The 24148-nt window shown below is 40.0% G+C and overlaps 1 protein-coding gene across 2 annotated transcripts in view; it reads left to right on the forward strand.

The window, feature by feature from the left end:
- Positions 1-1505: 1505 nt before the first annotated feature.
- abch1 (ATP-binding cassette, sub-family H, member 1) overlaps positions 1506-24148 on the forward strand; it is a 37985-nt gene continuing 15342 nt past the window's right edge. Inside the window, exons 1-10 of one of the 2 annotated variants that reach the window (XM_041252971.1) lie at positions 1506-1907; positions 7568-7711; positions 8766-8925; positions 10704-10858; positions 12412-12519; positions 13161-13254; positions 15344-15418; positions 21136-21316; positions 22050-22146; positions 23549-23717. In XM_041252971.1, the coding sequence (XP_041108905.1) occupies positions 7581-7711; positions 8766-8925; positions 10704-10858; positions 12412-12519; positions 13161-13254; positions 15344-15418; positions 21136-21316; positions 22050-22146; positions 23549-23717 (1170 nt within the window). In that variant the 5' untranslated portion in view covers positions 1506-1907; positions 7568-7580. The remainder of the gene's footprint in view (positions 1908-7567; positions 7712-8765; positions 8926-10703; positions 10859-12411; positions 12520-13160; positions 13255-15343; positions 15419-21135; positions 21317-22049; positions 22147-23548; positions 23718-24148) is intronic. The other variant, XM_041252972.1, reaches the window with a different exon arrangement.

Genomic DNA, 24148 nt, shown 5'->3' on the forward strand with positions numbered 1-24148 from the left:
CCCAACAACACACACACTTTATAATCAATACGTATGTTATTAAGACACATTTATTTTGTGATTCCTATATGACACAAAACTGATCAGGCACCCCCACATAATGTATATGATGGTTCTTTTGGGAAAAGTGGAATTTGCCATTAACGGCTTAAGATATTGCTCTGCAAGTTTAATGAACACTAAAGTACACACGGGATCTACCCTTTGGCTGTACACTTTAATTCTGAGCTTGTGCCACCTTGCCCATACACGGGCACACATGTCCGTGGCAACAGTCACCAGTGTTTGTGGCAGTGAATACGTCTAACACACACACGCACAGAACTGTATAGAACTTCCGTTTTGTTTGTCTGTGACCAAGACGTTTTTTTTTGTTTTTTTTTTTATAAAAATGTCCGTCACCACTCGACATGGTGCAGACTCCTGCGTTGTTCTTTTAGTTTTGTAAAACAGTACAGTTATGTGAGCATTCTCTGAAAAGCCAAACTTACTTTACTGCAGGACTTGTTAAACTCAGTCCTGTGCCTGTTGATTTTCATTCCAACCGCGCTCTCAATTACTTAACTATACCCATAATTGAACTGATAATTTGCTTAATTATATCTTTTTACTTGTTTTGAACTAACAGTTGCAGATTTCAAGTTAGTGCTAACATTTTCTAAATAACGAACTCTGCAACTGTTTAAAGCTGAAAACAATAAAAAAAGGGTCTATTTAGGCAAATTATCAGTTCAATTAAGGGTCTAATTCAGTAACTGAGCGCTGGGTTGGAATGAAAACCAGCAGACACAGGGGGTCCCCAGGCTCGTGTTTGAGAACCCCTGCTTTACTGAAAGACTATCCTATTGTGACTGATTTATTAGTTTCCGTTTTTATAGTGGTAGACCAATGTTTACTGGCCTGTGTTTTGAATAGGGTTATCTTTCCAGTACTACCAGAGCAATCTTCATTTTTAAGTGGTTATCTTTCCTGGAACTCTATAAAGGTCTGCTGTTTTAAAACCAATAGAGCCCTCTGCTGGTGATTTTGCCAGCGACAAGTAACAGCCTTGTTCACATTTAGCTAAACCATTATGCTTCATATCTTAGTAAAAGCTCATGATAATAAAATGGATTAAACCTTCAGTTTAATCAGCAGTGCCAAACACAGAGCCCTCTGCTGGTGAATGATGATATTGCATGTGAGCAAGGAACAGCCTGGTTCAGTGGATTTTAACCCTTACACGAATGTTCTGCTGCACATCATGGTAAAAGCATAGAAAAGCATAGTAAGGCAATGTAAAAGAATAGTGAAAACATTATGAATCACATGCAGGCAAGGTTCTTTGCAGATTAGAATAGTAAAGCATGGTACAAAAAATGACCATGATATTATACAATAAATGGATAGAACATTGGAAAATATGCGGTAGACCAGACTTTCTGTGCAAATGTAGAATGAGCTTTCTGACCGCTCTAGACTTGACTGGGGTGAAAATCAGCTTGTATCTTACAGCCATTTTTAGGGTCCATATCTCGCATGTCGCATCTATCTGGTGATACGCTGCCTGAAGCTTTGATGCTTCTCAACGACCGCCCACGACCGCCAAGATGAGAGAAAATAGAAGAATTGTCTCCAGTCGTAGTATTAATATATGAGAAATTAGCGGAACTGAGAACAGGAAATGAAAAAAAGTGCCTAAAATGATTAACATTGCAGTGGAGGTTCAGTGTTACCAGTTTTCCCTGCACCCACAGTGGTGTTCTAACTAGACAGTGTCTGCAGCTGACACATTTGCATTCGTAGAAAACGGTACTTGTTAATACCTTTAAACAGGTCAAGGAGTAGCCGACTGTATTTGATATTACTACTCTCCAATCTGAGACCCAGATCATTGATGTATCAGTATTAAACTGGAACAAACTAAGGTAATATGTTGCATAATTTATATTTTGCATTATTATACATGTAGCCTAATCGTCTGTAATATTTTGTTAAAGCGTCCAGTGCAAGTATAGTACAGTTTGGTTTCTAGCTTAATTTTAGATGTCAGGTGTTTGTACTAGAAAATCTGAAAGACCTGGGAATTGGTGCAGTACAGGCGTGTTTAAAATGCGACAGTACACATATTGCCTTGATGGTGCAGTTATTCTGTTGTTATAGTGTCGATTTAAGGAACGGACACACTACAGTACACGGTAAATGTACTGTCTGCACTTTAGACATCCGGTTTTAAGGGAATTTGTACCGTGTACGGTCAGAACCACTGACCGGACAGCAAAAGTTCGGTTCTTGCGAATCTTGCTTACTCACTGTTCATTGCCGTTTGGTTATTGTTGTATTCTCAGGTTTTGTAAGCACGAGTTTACAATTCTTCTTATTCCTATAATTTTTCTCAGCAAATCTACCAAGAGACAGTCGTTCCATTCCAGAAATATCGTATGTTTCGTCAGCTAAAACTGACAAACCCACTGAAGAATTTGCCTGTTTTACAATATCCTCCCTCAAAATCTGACCACACGACTCAATCAGCTCCTTTTGGGTTCTTACAGATAATGTTGGCATTGCCTGCACCAGTTTCTAAATGTGTTTCTTTTAGTAGTTTGCCATCTGCCTTAACGCGAAACACTGAAAGGTCTCTCATGTTACCCGAGGTACTGCTTACCGCGAGAGCAATGTCATCCATGGCACAATGCAGCACGATTGAAACTATGGGGTAAAGTCTTTGACGATTTTCCTCTACAGTTCTATTGTATGATTGTATCCATTGATTTTGCTGCTAGATTGACACCGCTTACCTGTTCATGATAGAGAGGAGGTTACTAGCTTTCTCATGCGAACAACGATGCCACCCACTTGCACTTTATATAAGAAAATGTGCCCTGTACTTGCGATATGGTTTGGGGAAATAAAACACAGTAACGACACAGAGCTCCTTTGAAAACAGCAGAGTATGCTAACAATGGAGAATACTGCCCCTCTTATTAATACACGATTTCATAATAGTTTTTGTAAATGCACTTTAGCAAGAGCGATCTGATTTTCAAGAAAAACACCTCCAGTATTTACCAAAATCCTAGTTAATTGTTGCATAACATTCTTTTTCAAAAATCATATACTATGTGCTGTCAGATTTTAAAGATTAATTTAATCATTTCACATCGAGAATAACATTTGTACTTTATAAACTGGGGAATGTAAGACGTTTCAACACCAGACTTCCCGAACAGCTGTGTGCTGTGAACTGACAGCTTGCATTGTTTAAGACTCCCACAGAACTGCAGATCTGAAAGTAGCCTGAGGTTTCACCATTTTACATTTGCAGAAATCCGCCATAAATGCAGTGCTTTTTAAACACCAAATATTAATATTTTTGTATTACCAGTAAAAGCACCACCTTTGGGCTATCCCCTTTTTACCCTAAAAATTTCAGGCTAAAACTCCAAACTTTATCAGCGCTGTAGGCCTCTTAAAAAAATAAATAAATAAATAAATAAATAACAAAGAGATATTTACCCTGTAATACCATCCATGCAAAAAATTGTGCCAGTCCATTTAACAGGGTCGAAATTATTAAAGTGCAAAAATTGAGATTTAATAATAAATGCCTACTCAAACCTAACTGTGGTGGTACCGCACCACTATAATTAACAGCTCAATTTATACTGTAATATCTGACATGCTCAGTTGTATAGAGTAGCATTTAAAAAGCACATTTATGTGCACATAAATCCGCTAAAACACCACAATCTGATGAAAAACAATACTGTAAATGTTGAGGTCGGTTCATATAATGCTTTAAAGGCTTTGTTCCTAATACCAAAGTTATTCATTAATAAATGTAAAATAAATACAATAAAATCTAAGTAAAACTAAAGAAACATCCTTTTTGCTTGAGAAATGGTAAACGTGTATTTTTCAATGTCTAATAATATTACAGGTTACAATAGGTTATCACTGCACATTCATTGCGTACATTTGAGCTGGGAGAGGGTTGTGTGTGTCTCCATTCAAGCAGAGACCCTCTGATATTTACTGTAGCAATGTGATATGCCTGTGTAATTAATTTACCTAGTTGTTATAGGCTTACCAGCTAAGTCACCTGAGAATGCCTGGTATCAATCCTTTCTACAAAAGATTCCAGGAAACTGCTCGGTAGATAGTGTGAAGTAATAAGCTGTTTAAACCAATGGCGGCAAAAGCGTTTTACTACTGGTGTTATTTTTAGTATTCCCACCAAAACACACTTTGTGAGTTCATATTGAAAACAATTAAGGCCGTACATAAATCACAGCGAGATTTTCAAAAAATTCAGCTCAATTACGACCAAAGCCTGAAAAAACGCATAAATGTAGATACTAGTGCCTTAACTCCTTCTCTGCTGATGCCCTTGCGACACTGTGTGCTCCAGGAATGTTGTGATTTTAGGAGTCATCTGTTTTACATCAAAATGACCATATGTTCCCTTTCCGATACTCAAGGCAAACCATATATTGTTTCTATTGTCAGACTGAAGTTTTTTGTGTTTTTTTTGTCACGTGTCCACATGATACAGCTATTATTTTGTGAACAAAATGTTACTTTTTCATACAATGTATACATAAATTTGTAATGTTTGATATAAGAGTGTAGCCATTTTTAAGCTGCTGGATGTGCCTGTGCCTATTTGTAAATCTTTTCATTGGTTTTGGGGGTTTTACATGTTCTAGAGTGACACCAGGCCACTTCGACTTTTCCACTTCGAATTAGTATATCACTGTGGCAAAGTGTAAGCCTTGCACAATGAAATATGTAGTTTATTGTATGTTTTTGTGTTAATTGTTACAATTGATTTAATTGTTTAGCAGCTGTTGCGCTCCGCTGGGGACGATTACCCGTCTGTGTGGAGCAGCAGCTGAAAGCAATCAGCAGGTGGGGGTGTCTCAACGGAGCGTCAGTATAAAAGCATGGCGATCGCTGTGATTGGGCTGCTGCAAGGCCTGCCGTTTTCACGGCACCTTTTGAGTTATAGTTTGGGGTATTGTGTTTTATTTTGCACTTGTTGTACAGTTTGCTGTATTTGTCCACTGCGTCACATGACCGCCTTTATTTTACTTTCGTTTTATGTTTTTGTTAATAAATCCTGCGTGCCTGTGCCGGCAATTCAACACCACCTCTGTCTCTCTGTATGCTTGAACAGCGGCTACCCACACGTGTGACCCAAGGAAGACCCTGTCACAATCACCCACCCCATGTCATGTGCCCAGTACACCACCAAAGAATGAGATGAGTAAATGTGGCAAAGTGGTTTGCACTGCATAGGTGTAGAAGTGATATGATTACGAAACGAAAGACAGACAACAAAGTTCACCATCCAACCAACTTTATTTTGTAATCCCGGTCTTTCGACCGCAAAAACTGTGTTTATTATTTCAGGACTGTAACCTGTTGTTTGGAACAGTGCAATACACAGAAATGACAGTCCATGTACGACGGAGTCTGCGTACAATCTCTCATTAAATGCCACTCTAAAATGCCTCCTAACTCGCCATGTTTCTACCTTAAGCCAAAGCCTTTCTCTCTTGAATCTGTTATGAATGGAGCAATATTATTACTGAACTGCCTCGCTTTGTTTTTGTTGAAAGACATGACCTAAACTGGATGGGCCAAGGCCCCGAAGGCCTGCCCATAACGCCGGGCCTGCCACACACGTGATAAGTTACAATGGTGTTGATATGATAGCCTCAGGACGTATGTTCCTGTACCGTTACATCAACCAAACGACGCAGAAAATAATCTTGTTTATTACGGATCCTCATTGAACAGAAACGAAAGCTACACGCAGTTTGTTAGAAATTCACTGTAGAGGTACTATCACAGCAATAACCAGCACTGGTGTTCAAGCTGGCTCTAAACTAGGTTTAACAACTGTGTCACACTGAATATATTGTATCGTATAACATAATGGAATTGAAACCACATGTTAAATAAAGACTACGTGGTACATGGACATACCACCAACATCCAAATTTTGACGGTTAAAAAAGCCATACAAACAGCGTTTCATTTTATTATTTCATAAAAATACCAATCTGAAATGGCATTAAAGTGAAATAACACACAGGTAAACAATTGCTGGGGATAGACCAGCACAATACTTCTTTGTATAGGTGTATTAGTTTTGACCATCGTTCCTTTTTGTTTGTTAAAGTGTTTTAATTCTGTTTATTTGATTTAATAAATATGCGCCCAACGCTTCGCCCCGCAGTCCCGTGCCTCTGTTTATTCTCTGGACTGTGACGTCACAGCTATCCGTGACAGTAAGCAATATAGACCTTATTCACGCCAGACTCAAAACGAGGCTTGGAGTGCAGCTGCTAACTATATAAGTTATTGTACCCCCCAACGCACATTGCCCTTTTTAGATGTCAAAACCCCAAATTCTGTACATGTATTGTTTAATTATGTTTTATGTTTGTTTTATAACTCCAAAACTGCCTATTTAGCTTTAAAATAACAATTTTCTGAAGAGAAATCTCAATTTTCATTTCTGTGTGAATGTACATATTTTTCATTATAGTCACAGATTTGATTACATTTCAGTTATACTGTCTGGGAGCCAATTGAACATTTCCAATCAGCCCTAATCAATAGATAAGTAAGATGCAGAAGCTTGATGGATACAAAATTACAAAAACGTTTAGTAATGCAAGTTAACAAAAAATATGCTTTAGTTACGCTATACTTGGTCAGAAAGAAGATCCTTAACGTTACGTTAACTCCAAATAAACTACAGGAATAACAGAAAGTGGGATATTTGATTAAATAAGGTTACTCATTCTTTTTCATTGACCAGAATGCCGCAGCCCTAACGCTACATCCATTCTCCTGCCTCTTAACTGTATTCAGATAACAATTAAACAGATGCTTATGTGCAATGTGAAACAATACAGAGGTACTTAATATCAACACAGTAAATATTATATAAACATTCTCTGACTAAAACTGCAAGATCTAAACATATTTTATGAATCTAGCATAAGCTAGTAGAAGCTTATTCACTTTCCGATCACAAATACGCTTTCTAATTTACATTCTACTTCTTGAATATAACCCTCGATCCTGTTGCTGTACCCTTTCTACTGTATGTTTTTTGGAATCCTCGCGTTATTATCTGCCCAATCATCAACTTCTTCAACTTTTCTTTGAGGAACACATATTAAAGATTTTGTCCACATAGTGATAATATCAGTAGCTGGGCGGCCATGACAGTTGCTTGCACACCAAGTCTTGTTTTAAACCAAACATGGCCGCTGCATGAATAAGTGCTAAAATGTATTTGTGAAAGTTAAAAAAAATAAATAAAATCTAGTAGACTACATGACACTAGTTGCTATTCCTGTTGGGCTTACTGTGTTGCTGCTGACATTGACAGACATCATTCAGAGGGTGTGACTAGAACGAAGATTTTCTTTCAAGCAGCAAAAGGTCAAATACATAAAAGGTCAAATACATAAAAGAATACTGTATTTTTCAGGGAACACCACAGTATAGAAATACGGTTTATTTTACTTGAAGTTTGTGTTAACAGTTATTCTTTTTGTTTTAGAAGTTTAGGTGCAATGTCTGGCGGTGTCGAATCGATTTTACCCAACTGGTCAGAATCAGCTATTGAATGCAGAGGGGTCTGCATGTCCTATGGGAAGTTAAATGTTCTCAACAGCCTTGCTCTGACTGTACAACCGGGCCACATGTAAGTAATGCTTTTGCCATTTCTAAGTCATAAGACTGTGTGCATGGGTTTTTATTTATGTTTCTGACACCCAAAAGAAAGAAGCTTGAAATACTTTGCATTTTTCATTTGTTGAGCCTTCAGTTTCTCGCTCACCAGGTCCTAAAACATCAATTAATTCATTAGTTTTCGCACCTAATGCTTAAAATCCCACTTAGACCTTTTACAGGGTGCATTTAAATAGTAAAAATAGTAATATTAAAAAAGGAAAAAACATTAGTGCTTTACATAATGTCCATCTAATGATCTGCACCAGAGTGTATAATGATCTGTAATTGATGTTCTAAATGAACTACATAAAATACTGTACTGTATGGTAGACCCATTACTTTTACACTTATACATTTTAACCGTTGTTGTGAAAAAATGAAGTATCCATACCAATATTTAATGCTAATGGGCAGACTGTAATAAAGGAATCATGATTGAGTCTGATCTTTATAAAAATCATTTATTGTTCTGTGTTACTTCCCTACACTGTGCTTCGTCTAACTCTCGCTGCATTGGCATTACTGCTATTAATATACAGCAAGATGGATTTTTTTTTTTAAGTTCTAATTTGAATTGCACAGTGATTGTGACCCTATACTTTAAGCAAAAGGATTGGATTTTTTAAATGGAAATCCAATTGTTAGAAGTAAATTATTCATATTGGTTGTTGGTGTTGTTGCAAAGGTATTATACTACAACAATTATTTTTAGAATTTGCTTAATTAATTATTAACAATACCTGCAGTACATTTTTTTTTGGACAGAAATTTGCATATTTATAAACAGAAACTAAAATGTCACATAGTCACGCCTTAGTCTGGTAGTGATATGAAAATTTTGTTTTTTTTTTTCCTGCAAGGCAAATACTAATAATTTAGTTTTACTGACATTCTTAAAATCTTACTTACCAAAAAATGGGTAAAATCTTGCTTGCTTAAGATACACTAACTCAAACCCTTATTCTTCATATTTAGTTTATGGACAAACACATTAACCCTAATACATTGTTGTTTTTGTCCCCTAGTTACGGTTTACTAGGACCAAGTGGTTGTGGGAAAACAACACTCCTGAGATGCATTGTGGGAAGGCTGAGGATTTCAAAAGGTCGCATTACCGTACTGGGCAAACCCCCAGCATTCCCAGGTCATGGAGTTCCAGGAAGAATGGTTGGATACATGCCACAGGTAACTGGCTCTCTGTGTTCTTGAAATTCAGTGCAGTGCTTTGAACATGTAGCTTGTTGGTTTATAACCAGGCCTTGAAAACAGTACAACATGTATAGTATATGCTGTTCACCAATTAAAATGTTTATGCTTCTGGAGTTCATTTTATATGGCGGCCCAGAAGTGCAAAACACAAATCCAAATAAAAAAACACCAATGCAAATCGAAACAACAGAACAACAAATTGAAAAACAGAAATATACAGTACATTGAAAAACACAAATACAATTTAAAAAAACCCAATTGAAAACACAAAAAAACAAAGCACAAAATGCAAAACCAAAAGCAGAAAGCACAAAACTAAAAGCAGGGAACACAAATACAAAAACTGAAAAACACAAATACAAAAACAGAAAACACAAACACAAATACAAAAACAGAAAAACACAAATACAAAAACAGAAAATGACTTGCTTGCTCAATGTAAATTATAAATCACCAAAAATATAGGTTCTGAATTCATTGTTAAAAATATAAATCATATATTAGGGTCCCTTTCTGGGCAAATTAACTAAATGATCCATCTGTGTACAGCACTAAAACAGAAACCACAAATACAAAAACAGAAAAACACAAATACAAAAACAGAAACCACAAATACAAAAACAGAAAAACACAAATACAAAAACAGAAACCGCAAATACAAAAACAGAAAAACACAAATACAAAAACAGAAAAACCAAAAACAAATACAAAAACAGAAAAACACAAATACAAAAACAGAAACCACAAATACAAAAACAGAAAAACACAAATACAAAAACAGAAACCACAAATACAAAAACAGAAAAATACAAAAACAGAAACCACAAATACAAAAACAGAAAAACACAAATACAAAAACAGAAACCACAAATACAAAAACAGAAAAACACAAATACAAAAACAGAAAAACACAAATACAAAAACAGAAACCACAAATACAAAAACAGAAAAACACAAATACAAAAACAGAAAAACACAAAAACAGAAAACCACAAATACAAAAACAGAAACCACAAATACAAAAACAGAAACCACAAATACAAAAACAGAAACCACAAATACAAAACAGAAAAACACAAATACAAAAACAGAAACCACAAATACAAAAACAGAAACCACACAAAAAATACAAAAACAGAAAACACAAATACAAAAACAGAAACCACAAATACGAAAACAGAAAAACACAAATACAAAAACAGAAAACAAAAAATTCTAATTGGAACAGAGGACCCTAAGGTTCTTACAGCAATACTAACATTTTAGGACCTGCACCCTCTACAGGGCAAAGGGTTGGGCTGAAGTTTGAATAAATCAACTTGCCAAAAGTGAGTTAGGTGCTCCTGGTATTTCTTTCTCGAAAGCCCTATTCATTAGTTGAATAAGGTGCTACACATGATGGTAGCGTGTAAGTTGGGCCTAGGGTGATATTTCTGGTCAGGGTCACTTTTTAATTTTAGGTTGACCTTTGCCAGGTCACAGCTCGAAGGGGAAATTTAAAATTCAAATTAAAAAAAAAAAAAAAAAAAAAAAAAAGATTTGCATTTCTAAACTCAGCAGGCCCGAAAACCCCCAGGTGAATTTTTCTAGCAAAATCTGAGATGGTCGGGCAACAAAATGCCCCTTTTCTGGAGTTGGCGTGGAATGACCCAATAGTGATCTTTTAGGTAGGTGTAAATGTTGTTTCTGCCCTCTGTCCCAATGCTTGTTTGAAGGCAGCGTACATCATATTATTCTATCAACTTTATTTACAGGACTTGGCGTTATATGATGAGTTCACCATCAGTGACACTTTTTGGTTCTTTGGTCGAATTCATGGACTCACATCCAAGGAAACAGAGTCTCGTATCTCCTTCCTCATTGAGTTTCTGGATCTCCCAGAGAAGTCCAGGCTGGTCAGAAACCTCAGGTAAACAGAGTTTACACATAACACGACACCCTTTCTTGTGTTTAAATTTGGCTCAGGTACAAACGCTTAAAAACATAAACTCCAACATGAAATCGGTTCATTACTGTGTACTCTGTTTTGCTATCACTCTGGTGAATACCTCAGGTGTTTTTATTTGCTGTCACAAAACATTAGTAGAAGGAGAATTCTAGGAACCTGAGAAGAAACAATAGACAGTGTAATAGTATTGACTAGGCTGGTACTTTACAGTGCCATCCATTAAAGGAAACTAGTGTCAAGGGGCAAGTTTCAAGCAAATTTGATTCATAAAGGCAGAAAAATAGAATTTTAAATACAGACAGTCCTTGCACTTATGACACAATTGGTTCCTGAAGGTCGTGTTGTAAGTCGAAGCACATTTCCCCATAGGAACAATGTTATAAATTGGGGTTACGTTCCTGACTCTTCAGCCAGATAATGTAGTTTTACAAAAATGACCCGTTATATTGTACTCATGCAAATATTTATTTAACTCTTTACACTCAGCCCGGTGGTTACACACATTTTACTCAGACACCTTCCTGGCTTGTTTAAAAGTACAGACTAGGGCAGGGCTTCTCAAACTTGGTCTTGGGAACCCCCTGTGGCTGCTGGTTTTTGTTCCAACCGAGCTCTCAATTACTTAACTATACCCTTAATTGAACTGATAATTTACTTAATTAGACGTTTTTATTTGTTTTCAGCTCTTGAATAGTTGCATATTTCAAGTTAGCTATAACATTTGATTAGTAACTTGAACTCTGCAACTGTTTAAGAGCTGAAAACAAGTAAAAAGGTCTAATTAAGCAAATTATCAGTTCAATTAAGGGTATAGTTACTTAATTGAGAGCTCGGTTGGAATGAAAACCAGCAGACACAGGAGGTCCCTAGAGAGTTTGAGAAGCCCTGGACTAGGGGCTTTCCAATGACGTATTCAGTGTGTGTATGTGGTACTCCTAGCAGGAAATACGATCGTCTTAAGTTAAGCCCCTCATCATATGACAGAGTTCACAGCTTAGGTTTCATTTTGAGTCCATTGGTCTTATCAGTCACTGTTATGTGCAAATAAAGTCTAAAAACAAAACAAAACAAAACAAAAAAAACAGTTACATGCATATATGCCGCTAGACTGGCCGACCACAGCAGGTACTGCTGTTCGGACAACGAGCGTGCGCACATGACGCATGGCTCAGGTCTCGACGTGTCGTAAATGCCGAACCGATGTCGTAAAGTCGAAGCAAGGTAATAACGCAAAAGAGTCGTAAGTGCCGTGCATCGTAAATCAGAGCGTCGTAAGTCGAGGATTGCCTGTAAGTGAAAACAAAAAAAGAAAATTGTATTTTTTGTAGTCTAGTCACTCTTGTTCATCATCAAAATTTTACAGGAAAAAAGTAGTTTTACAATATTAGAGTTAGGTTTTTTGGTCCCTTTGCTTACTTTAGTGATGTTTTTTTTTTCTATATTGGAGAAATAATCGCTATAGTCATTATCAAGTATGCACAGTAACCTTTGTAAATATCAACATTGGCCCCTAGTGGAGGACAGAGAAGGCGTGTCTCGCTGGGCGCAGCCCTCCTTCAGAACCCCCAGCTCCTTATCCTGGATGAACCCACCGTGGGAGTGGACCCAGTGCTTCGCTCCAGGTATAGTTCTTTCTTTGAAATGTAAAGCATGGTGCTGTTTAAATGTCAAAGAGCACTGTGGGAGTTTTACAATGGCCATTCACTTTCTATTACTGTGTCCTGTGTGCTTTTGAATCATAATGGCAATATTGTGTCCTGCATCATTAGTAAGCTGTATTGCTTCCTACCTCATTCCACTGCCCACCACCTATAGTTTCTTGCATATAATGGAACCAGTTCTTGTTTTTAAAGGGGAAGTAAATTTATAATGGTCTATATATGAAAGTTTTGGGGTCAAAGGTCACAGGGTCATCTCATGGATTTGTTTGGTAAGTGATAGTTAATTGTAAAGGTTTCAAAATAAGCACTGGGTGAAAGCTATTTGTGAGAAATCTTGGTAATGCATATAACTGGTTATATAAGTTAATACATGTAGGACTTGTGTGTCGTGTAAAAGTTTACTACATTATTTTTGTTTGTTGCAATCATGTTCTATATGGTCCAGGTATTTAACCGTAGTGAGACAGCTGAAATTTGGAAAAGCACAATGTGATGGGTAATTTAAAGAAGGTGTAGAACTAATATACTATTGAGTTGTATTGTGTTTACCACTCCATATCTTTGGCACTGCAACCTGTGTTTCTTTCTGTTCCTCCATTTAGGATATGGCAACATCTTTTGGAGATAGTGAAAAACGGGCAGGTGTCCATCGTTATTACCACACATTACATTGAGGAGGCCAGACAAGCTAATGTGGTAAGTGTGATATACTAGTCGTTATCGTAACTTTTATCACACTGTTTGGCACCTTAAACACCATCTTCTAGTGCAGGAAAAGGAATTTGTCACACAGCAAAGTTCAGGAAAACAGGACGGTATATTTATTTTTTCAAAAGTAAATACAGAATAAACAAACAATGTCTTTATTCCTCCAATATGCTTAAAAACTCAATCATAAATTCAGCGAAATGTATTGAACAGATGTTTTGGCTAATGCCTTCATCAGTATTTTGTATTGCTTGTTTTTAAGCAATGTGGGACAGTCTGTGTATGCCAGGCTTCCTCCTTTTCATGACCCTTGCAACCACTGAACTATTTAGCAACAGAACACTGGCAGTTATTTTAGCTGTCAGCGTTTTAGTTTGTTCCCAAATGACACAACCTCTGCAAGTATTATCTTTCATTACAGATAAATACTAGAAAGATTGGAGTTATTTGGTCACAACAAATTATTTATAGAGCAGATCAGTAACAGTGACACAAGATGCAGAAGAAATGTATTATTTCGGCAAACTGCTTTTTCTACTGTAACATTGGGATAGACTAGAAAGTGAAAATATACCATTCTTTAAAGAAATGTAAGCACTAGATCCCCATGCTAGTTCTGCTTTCTGGTGACATAGTAGAACACTGTCTGCATCTGTTAAAAAATAACACCAGGACTCATGATTTCAGTTTTCAGATCTCTGCTTGGGAAGTTTCAGTTCCATAAAATCTTTGATATACCACTGAACTTTGTGACAACCACTTGCTGTTTTTACTAAAACACACTACTGAGATTACTGTCTGAGACATGGGGATTTATTTTAAAGAGGTACTAAACAGTTCCTTTATTAGTAGACTACACACACACCCAAGCTACCGTGCAAGCCGCTTATATATCTTCAGTCCACTCAAAGTTGTAACAGTCATGTAAATTATCAGATCGTTCCGTTCAAGTTTTGCAATCCCATCTGGCCAATCGGGGAGCATCTGCTATGCCCCCTTCCTTGTTTCCCACCAGCTGAGCCCTGCAGTCCCTGGAGCGCTTTTCCTGTGACTTCATGGTCAGCACAGGTAAAGAGTGCAGAAACATAGCTGCAGAGTGCAGAAACATAGCTGCAGAGTGCAGAAACATAGCTGCAGAGTGCAGAAACATAGCTGCAGAGTGCAGAAACATAGCTGCAGAGTGCAGAAACATAGCTGCAGAGTGCAGAAACATAGCTGCCATAGCTGCAGAGTGCAGAAACATAGCTGCAGAGTGCAGAAACATAGCTGCAGAGTGCAGAACCAACAAATCCCGCCGCCGGCCTCCTTTACAATATACTGTAGATTTAAAAGATTAATTATTAAAACAGAACCAATGATGTCTGCTGGTTGAATCTGAATATGAGCAGCTGACATCAATACCATAGCCACACCACCTAAATAATGCATAACCAACATGCATTGAAAGTCTCACTACATTCACAGTCATTAACATCATGCATGGTTTAGGTAGGGTGAATACGGTATAACTGTGACCAGAACTGAGCAGTTTAAATGGATTGCTTTCCCTGAGTAGTACTACCTGTACTGTACCAGGGTTGCCACCCCATTAATCCCAGGGCTGGTCAGCTTTTTAAACCATCCTCTAAACCACAATTGAATTTATTTGTGTGGATCTATGGGGCTGCCACGCCGAATTCATTGAATTATTTTATTTTTCACTAGTTAGATGTTGTATCAGAAGCACACGCTTTCTCAGGGACTAGCTTACTGCTTGCAAGGATAGTGTCCAGCAGTCAGACCTATGCAGCTTGCTAAATTGCTTCATTTGTGACATTTGGCGGGACTGTGTGAAACAGGACTTTAAACTAGTAAATAAAAACTGAACAAGGTTAAATTAAAATGTGATTGTGGGTGAGTGGAACTATAACATGCCTATATTTTGCTATAAATATTTTTTTTTGCAAAGTGTATTTTCCTTTACAATTTTAACCCATTTTTCCATTACCGTTTAGCAAGGTTAACGTGTCCAGTTGGCAACACTAGCCTGTACTAATGCAGCAGGATGTCAACATTTCTTGTGCTTTTCATTCGCCAGGTTGGGTTAATGCGCAACGGTATCCTGCTTGCAGAAGCACCACCAGAAAAGTTAATGCAGCAGCATGGAGCTTTAGTAAGTATTATAGTTGTGAAGACAGAAAGTGTGATGTGCATTAAAATCTATACATGTTTGTAGCGGGGGAGATCTGTGCTGACTCTGCTGGCGTGTTCACGGTGCTGCAGGAAGAGGGCAGCAGTCGTCCAACAACTGCCTGTGAGTCATGGCAGTGACACGGGGAGGTGGGAAAGTGGGTGTGTGGACTTTCCCCCTCTCTGAATGGCTGAGAGGCGGGTCTTGGGGAGATTGTTAGCCCTATAAGTTAACGCTCTGTTGTTTCCTCAGGGCTGCCCTTTAAACGCGCTGAGAGTGCAGAAACGCTGGTCCACGGCCGAGAGCCAGTTGGAGAGAACGGAACGGAGGTTCAGAGCGAGACAGTGAGGGAGGGGAACCCTTGGGCAGACCCCAGAAAAAGTATAGCTGAGCAGGCTAGTTAGCCGGCAGCGTAGGACGATGATCCGGGTCGCACGGGCAGCGGCGACCGGGATATTGCTGCAAAGTGCAGCACCTTTTCTTTATAGTTTTGTTACTGTTTTATTTTCCCTTTTTCTTTCTGCCTTCTATTTTTGAATTATTGTTTGAAGCACCTGCGAGTGCGCGTGCACCCTGAACTGTCGTACCATCATTTGGTATTCCCGTGGTTCTGTTTACCATAGTTGGTAAGCAGACCACGCACCAGCAGCGCCCTCTGTGGGCTAAAGAGAAATAAGACACCCTTCAAAATAAAACTGGGCACCTGTGTTGTGTTTTCAAGTACACCTGTCTGTCTCCTGGTCAGTGAATTACCCACAACCCTTCCACACGTGGTGTGAGAAGTGGGATTCACTCCACAGAAGGAGCAGACGAGCAATGGATGCTACACAGTTTGCTGCGATGATGGACCTCCTGCGCTAGACGCTCACCGCAGCAGTGCAGGGGGCGGCTAGACCAGCAGCTCCAGACCCCCAGTTACAACGCCCCACAAAAATGATGGCCGAAGATCGACCCGACGCCTATTTAGAGGTGTTTGAGGCCATGGCGACCTCGGCCGGGTGGGATCCAGCACAGTGGGCTAGCTACCTGCTGCCTCAGCTCACGGGAGAGGCGCAAGCAGCGGCGAGAACGCTGTCCCCGGATCGGATGATGGATTACCCCACGCTGAAAACTGTCATCCTTAATCGCGTGGGGGCCACACCGGAGGGGTATCGGAAGATATTCCGGGACGAGCAGTTTGCGGCAGGGGAGCACCCACGAGCCATTGCCCACCGTTTGAAGGATTACGCCCTGGGTTGGTTGAACCCGGACTTGAACACCAAAGCCAGGGCGGTGGTTAATGGTCGGGTGGTCGAGCCCAGACGCGCCGCCACGTACCCCCACTTTGAAATTGATCGAGACATACTGTATCTTGTTGATAAATTACCCCAGACCGGTGAAGTGCGTCATCAGTTGTTCATTCCTCAGCCCTTTAAGGAGGATTTGCTGCAGCTGGCTCACGCTATTCCCCTGTCTGGTCATTTGGGAAGGGATAAAACTAATGTAAGGCTTGTGTCACTGTTCTTCTGGCTGGGGCTGGATGGCGATGTTAAGCGGTTTTGTGAGCGTTGTGGGGAATGTCAAAAGGCCAGCCCTAGAGCCGTTCCACGAGCCCCACTGGTGCCTTTGCCCCTAGTGGAAGCTCCATTTGAGCGTATTGGGATGGACATAGTTGGGCCACTAGAAAGGAGCGCAGCAGGATACACCCACCTACTTGCCATTCTGGATTACGCTACTCGTTATCCAGAGGCAATTCCCCTCCGATCTATGTCCGCTAGGTCTGTTGCCAACGAGCTTGTGAAGGTTTTCTCCCGGGTGGGGATTCCCAAGGAGATACTCACCGATCAAGGCACAAATTTTATGTCCCGGCTAATCCGCGGAACATGTAAGCTTTTGGGAATTAAGACCATTAGGATCTCGGTGTTTCATCCTCAGACCGACGGTTTGGTGGAGCGCTTTAATAAGACCCTTAAGAACATGTTGCGCAGGTTTATTCGTAGTGATGTGCGTTACTGGGACCAGCTGATTCCTCCCCTTCTCTTTGCGATCAGAGAGGTACCCCAGGCTTCCACAGGGTTTTCACCATTCGAGCTGTTGTATGGGCGGAGACCCTGGGGCGTGCTCGATCTGGTCAGAGAGATGTGGGAGGAGCAGCAGGACAATTCGACCAATACCGCCCGGTATGTGTTGGACCTGTGCAAACGTCTTGAGTCTGTTGGGAAATGGGCGCATGACAATTTGCAGCAGGCACAGCACAGACAGGAGACCCAGTATAACCGAGGAGCCCGGTTGCGCACATTTCAGCTGATAAGGTACTTCTATTATTACCCAGTTCTGAGTTGAAACTCTTGGCTAAGTGGCAAGGACCCTTTGAGGTTACACGCCAGGTTGGGAAGGTGGACTATGAGATCTGCCAGCCGGAGCGACGGAGAGAGAAACATATTTATCATATCAACCTCTTAAAGCCTTGGTTGCAACTAGAGGCGTTGCTAGTGGCGCATGCAGATGACGTCACGGACCTGGGACCTGATCTTTCTATGTTGGCAAGAAAAGGACTGGTGCAGATTGCTGAGAATCTGACACCAATGCAGAAATGTCAGGCTCACGGTCTGGTGGCGGAGTTTCCTGACATGTTCCCTTCCGTCTGGGGGCAGACTCGAGTAGCCCATCATCACATTGATATTGAGCAGGGGGCGCTAGTTCGCCAGAGGCCATACCGTATACCTGAGCATAAAAGACAGGTAATAAAAGCAGAAATTGACGAAATGCTGAGACTGGGGGTAATAGAAGAGTCCCAAAGTGACTGGAACAGTCCGGTCGTGTTAGTCGATAAGCCAGACGGGTCAACTCGATTTTGCATTGATTTCAGACGAATCAATGAAAAATCAAAATTTGACGCTTATCCGATGCCCCGAGTAGATGAGTTGCTGGAGCGTCTAGGCACCGCTCATTTTATGACGACACTGGATTTAACGAACAGGTACTGGCAGATACCCCTGACCCCGGAATCTAGAGAGAGGACGGTGTTTTCGACTCCCTTTGGGTTGTACCAATTCAGGACCGTGCCCTTTGGGTTGCACGGAGCCCCCACCACTTTCCAGCGGATGATGGATTGCATTTTGTGGCCCCATCAGCAGTGCGCCGCTGCTTACATAGATGACGTGGTTATCCACAGTGAGGATTGGCCGAGTCATCTGGGTAAGGTGGCGGCGGTGCTACAATCTCTTGCGGGAGGCGGGGCTCACTGCTAACCCAAAGAAGTGTGCCATTGGGAAGAGTGAGTCGGAGTATTTGGGCGGGGGGGGGGGGGGCAGATCAGACCGCTAGTTGCTAAGGTGAAAGCCTTGGCTGACTGTCCGGTTCCTACAACCAAAACCCAGGTGTGCTCTTTCTTGCGACTAGCAGGTTATTATAGAAAGTTCATCCCGAGCTTCGCTACGCTTGCTGCTCCCTTGACAGACCTCACCCGGAAGGCTGCCCCAAATACGGTTCAGAGGGCCTTTCTTGCCTTGAAGCAGAGGCTGTGTAGTGAGCCAGTACTATGCAGCCCGGATTTTGGTAAGAGGTTCACCCTGCAGACGGATGCGTCAGAGACAGGTCTTGGGGCTGTGTTGTCTCAGGAGGTTCGGGGAAGTGAGCACCCAGTCCTGTACATCAGCAGGAAGCTCCTTCCCCTGTCTCGCATTAAAATGGGCAGTCGAGTCACTCCGATACTACCTCCTGGGGCGACACTTCACCCTGGTTACAGATCATGCCCCCTTAGCATGGCTTCACCAGATGAAAGATAGCAACGCTAGAATCACACGGTGGTACTTGGCCTTGCAGCCTTATGCCTTCAGGGTAGTCCACCGAACAGGAGAGCTGCATCAAAATGCAGACTTTTTCTCTCAGGAAGGCATGGGGGTGTAGGATTTTCGAATGAACCGGTGGTGTCATTCTGAGGGGAAGGATATGTAGCAGGGGGAGATCTGTGCTGACTCTGCTGGCGTGTTCACGGTGCTGCGGAAGAGGGCAGCAGTCGTCCAACAACTGCCTGTGAGTCATGGCAGTGACACGGGGAGGTGGGAAAGTGGGTGTGTGGACTTTCACCCTCTCTGAATGGCTGAGAGGCGGGTCTTGGGGAGATTGTTAGCCCTATAAGTTAACACTCTGTTGTTTCCTCAGGGCTGCCCTTTAAACGCGCTGAGAGTGTGAAAATGCTGGTCCACGACCGAGAAACAGTTGGAGAGAACGGAACTGAGGTTCAGAGCGAGATAGTGAGGGAGGGGAACCCTTGGGCAGACCCCTGAATAAGTATAGCTGAGCAGGCTAGTTAGCCGGCAGCGTAGGACGGTGATCCAGGTCGCACGGGCAGCAGCGACCAAGATATTGCTGCAAAGTGCAGCACTTTTTCTTTATAGTTTTGTTACTGTTTTATTTTCCCTTTTTCTTTCTGCCTTCTATTTTTGAATTATTGTTTGAAGCATCTGCGAGTGCGCGTGCACCCTGAACTGTCGTACCATCATTTGGTATTCCCGTGGTTCTGTTTACCATAGTTGGTAGAAGACCATGGACCAACAGCGCACTCTGCGGGCTAAAAAGAAATAAGACACCCTTCAAAATAAAACTGGGCACCTGTGTGGTGTTTTCAAGTACACCTGTCTGTCTCCTGGTCAGTGAATTATCCACAACCCTTCCACAGTGTTTCAGTAAAGTTCTACTAATTAGCTTTTGCTTAAATGTAAAAATAAACTCAAAAGATATCAGCACTAATTTTGGTAGTTAAGTGTATTACTTCTTTCTGAATGTGGAGCAACGTGGGCTTTAAACCAGTTTACTTAACTTCTGTTTGTGTCTGCCTAAACATTGTTTCTATCTTACTTTACTGCCCTTAATTATGGTAGGTCTGAAATTCTTGGGTTAAAAGCATCCGTCATAAAAGTTAGCCACGGTATTTTTTGCAGTTTTCCTATGCTTTTCCCATGGGTATACTATGCATTTACCATCGTTTACCATGGTTGTCCATACTTTGCTATTCTTTATAATACTTTACCATGCTTTCACTATGCTTTATTACATTTTGCAATGCTTTTAATGTAGGAAACTTTTGTAAGGGATATTAAGGAGTCAAACTTTTCAAGTACAGTACATTGAAATGCCTTTATTTGGACCCACCACCACGGTGGTCTTAATAAAGAGATGGTTTTAATAGATAGAGTTCTTCATAAGCTGGTTACAAGTAAGGAATTTACTGGACTTTATCCACAACTTGTTATTCCTGATATCAATAGCATCCTCACTGTGACCTGGGTTCAGACACTTATATGAAGTTCATCTAGTGGTGAAGGGCACCAGTGACTGTCTTCTAGTCATATCAGCCATTGGAGACACCAAGGGGTTGGTTAAAACATAAAAAATGCCAAAGCCTCGGGTGAAAAGAAAGTGAGGATCCAAGCGACCAAACTATATTGACATTGATTAGTACTCAAGTGTACAGGTGAGGGAAAGGCTTCTTTTCTTGTTGTGAAATTATCACATTTTAAATAAGTTTCTTTTGGTTTCATTTAATACATGCCAACAAAAATTGTTAAAAGGAATTACCCTTTTTTAACATAAATCTGCACAGCCCAGTTCTTTTGTGTGTCTCCAATGTGAGGCCTGTCAGCATGCCTTATGGAATTATTTTTTTGGCTTTGTGAACCTAATGCTTTTTTAATCTGCTTGTGATCCCTTAATTGCAGACACTAGAGAGTGCCTTCCTGGAGCTGTGCCAATCTTCAGATCAATCAGCTTCACAACTACACATGAATCCAGAAGAGGCAGAAGAGGAATTGCACCAGCACTGTGAGAACTATGATGAATCATTCCTTATACTTTCAGGAAGCGTAAATCAGGAGGTGATGGAGGAACCTAAACTTAGAGGTAGGGCATTTTAAAGGCAATTGCCTGAAGTTTTAAGAGAAAAACAGCGTCTGTATCAACCTACCATCTCCGATTTCTCGGTTCTTATGCAAAAAAAAAGGAATATATGTTTTTAGATTGATCAGGTCAAGGGGTCAAAAGTTATAGAGAGGTCAAAATGTGGTTGATGGGCAAAACCCCCAAAATACAAATCTCAAAAACATACCATGGGAAGGTTTCAAGAAAGTAATATTTTTGGTTCAAAACCTAACCTGCCCCCTTCCATTTCAAAGAAATCTGAATAATATTCAGGTAACAGTTCCTGTGAAATTGTCTTTTTTATTGGCCCATGAAAAGTGTTCTTAGTCATTATTTATTACTGTTTGGCCTGTGGGGCAGTCTCTGAGCAAGCCTGAGCAAAGTAGAATTTCTGTGTTAGGACCAGTACAAAATGATGGTTTCACTAGATATTTTCCATGTTCTTCAATAAAGCCCTGTATTTCATACAGTTTCAAGCTACATGTTTTAAGTTCCCTGTTTTAACTATTGGTTACTCAAAATAAACAAAAAACATACTCCTATTTTCTAAAGATAGCCTAGTTTATACTTTACATTAAGTTTTATAGCTGGTCTGGACTGTGCAGGTTCTGTCACTGTTTCATCAGACTTTTTCAGCTCCTTCTCAGTCAGATGTGTTATTACAAAAAAAAATGGAGACAGTCTTCTTATTGCCGCAGCTTTGTTTTTTCCACAGTGGACTGGAACGTGTGGGGAAAACATATTTTTCCCAAGTGGAGAAATATTGTTGCTCTCATGATAAAGACGATTGTCCGGATGAAGAGAATGCCAGGGTAAGCATTAAACACGCTTGATGTGATCAAGAAAGCTGCAATTAATATGGTTTGTTTTTGGTAGCGTTTCTCAGGCATTATATAAACAGACTGAGGCGTAGATGTACTAAACGTGTTGCGGCTGTTGCAATAGTCACAAACTAGTTGTAAATGTGTCGGAAGCACTAAACAAGCGCAATGCTGTTAGCGACTTTTTAGGGAATGCTTTGCAGCAGCAGTTTTTTTTAGATGAATATGTAATTATGGGCGTTCTTGCAGAAATAAAGCCTTAAACACATTTCTGAGACATTTCTGGTTTCCGCAACGTGTTGGGACCAGTAGACTGCACCCATGTGCCACTAACCCCTCCAACTCATTCTGAGCATCTGTATAGGAATAGGAAACACATCTGTTATATTAATGTGCAGGTGGTTTGTAATTGTGCACAATACCCCTGACTAACTTAATAAAAACTGACAGTACACATTTGGCTTACAGGTTACTCATGATAATACAAATTAGTGATATCATGCAAAATTTGTTGCTGGTCCCTTAAAATTCATATTAACCACAACTGACTGTATTCCAGTAAGTATCATAGCTTGTCAATGTGGCACCATTATCTAGTTTGTATAAATTGTCTGCTACTAAGTAGGCCAAGTTAATAATAATAATAATTAAAAAAATGCTAACATAATTTAGTTTTAATTTTAAATAATCTTTTATTGCCATTGGGCACCGATGTGTACAATGCAGCAGCATGATTTTATTTTGTGTTACCGTTAGTCTATAGAGTAAAGTAAAAAGAAAGTACACTAGGTATTCATTTGTTTTTGCTACTGTACTATATACGGTATAGGCATACTGTACAGATTAATATTTTTTTCATAATGTAATGTGTAGCCTGCCCAAAACACAGCTACTGTATGATTATGAAAAGCTTTTTTGAAGGTGGGGCCCCACTATAGAATCTAATGGGATTAAACTGCCTTTCATTATTTATTCAAAAAAATGTTGCACGACTCTCGCAATGGTAGCGATTTCCCTAAAATGACGCATCACATACAGTATGTATAGTGCAATGTTTGCGCTGCGACTGGCTCATCTTAGTACATCTACCCTTGATTGTGTTGGGAAATGAATTAGTTTTTATTAAATATTAACTGTTCAGAATCTGTATATTGTATTTTGTTGGTCAGTTTCAAGGAATGGTTATTCAAAGTTGTCCCTTATCACTTGTACTGAGACACAAAAACGGGGTTATAGTTTGCAAATATGTTTGATGATTGAGACACTTTGGTTATTGTTAGGAACCACTTATAAAAGTTTGCCTTATTTTCTCTGTCCCCTACTTTGAATTTACTATATGATTATACTACCAAAAATAGCCTGTTTTTCAAGTTCTTTATGTTGGGTTGCACAGGTCTCTTTGCTTCCAGTTCTTGCTGCCAGTGATTCAGGTTTCTCTCATGTGTCTGTGTATTGGAGGAGAGCCAAAGGAAATACAGATGGCTGTAGTGAATAATGAAACAGAGGGTCTTTTCTTCAGCCAGTCACTTCTGTGGCACCTGGACAACAGTAGTGTTCACCAGGTACAAACTGTATTCAGAACATGAGCTTCTATTGCCATTGTTTTGAGCTGCAAGGTTAAAGCTAGTTAGAAGGAATTTTCTCAAATGAAAAGTTTAACTTTACTGTAGGGGCAGTCACTGAAAACCAGTCGAGAGATGTGAAGTTCCAGTTGACCAGATCTAAGCTAGTTATTTTGTTTCTGTTGCATTATGCGTTACGTTTAATGTGAACCTGCTAACATTTAGAATATGGGTCATTATTCTTCAGCTTCTTGCCTGGCTGATGCCAAACAACTGTACACCCAACAGTTTTATTTTAAAACAAAACTGCAAAGATCTACAACACAAAATAATTACAATAACTAGAATGTTTGTTATAATCAGCATCTCTATAAGATCAGAACTCCACACAAGTCTGAAATCCTATCAGATTAAGTCTGAACCATTCTGTG

Source organism: Polyodon spathula, chromosome 6, assembly GCF_017654505.1.
Source record: "Polyodon spathula isolate WHYD16114869_AA chromosome 6, ASM1765450v1, whole genome shotgun sequence".
In the NCBI taxonomy this organism is placed as follows: domain Eukaryota; kingdom Metazoa; phylum Chordata; class Actinopteri; order Acipenseriformes; family Polyodontidae; genus Polyodon; species Polyodon spathula.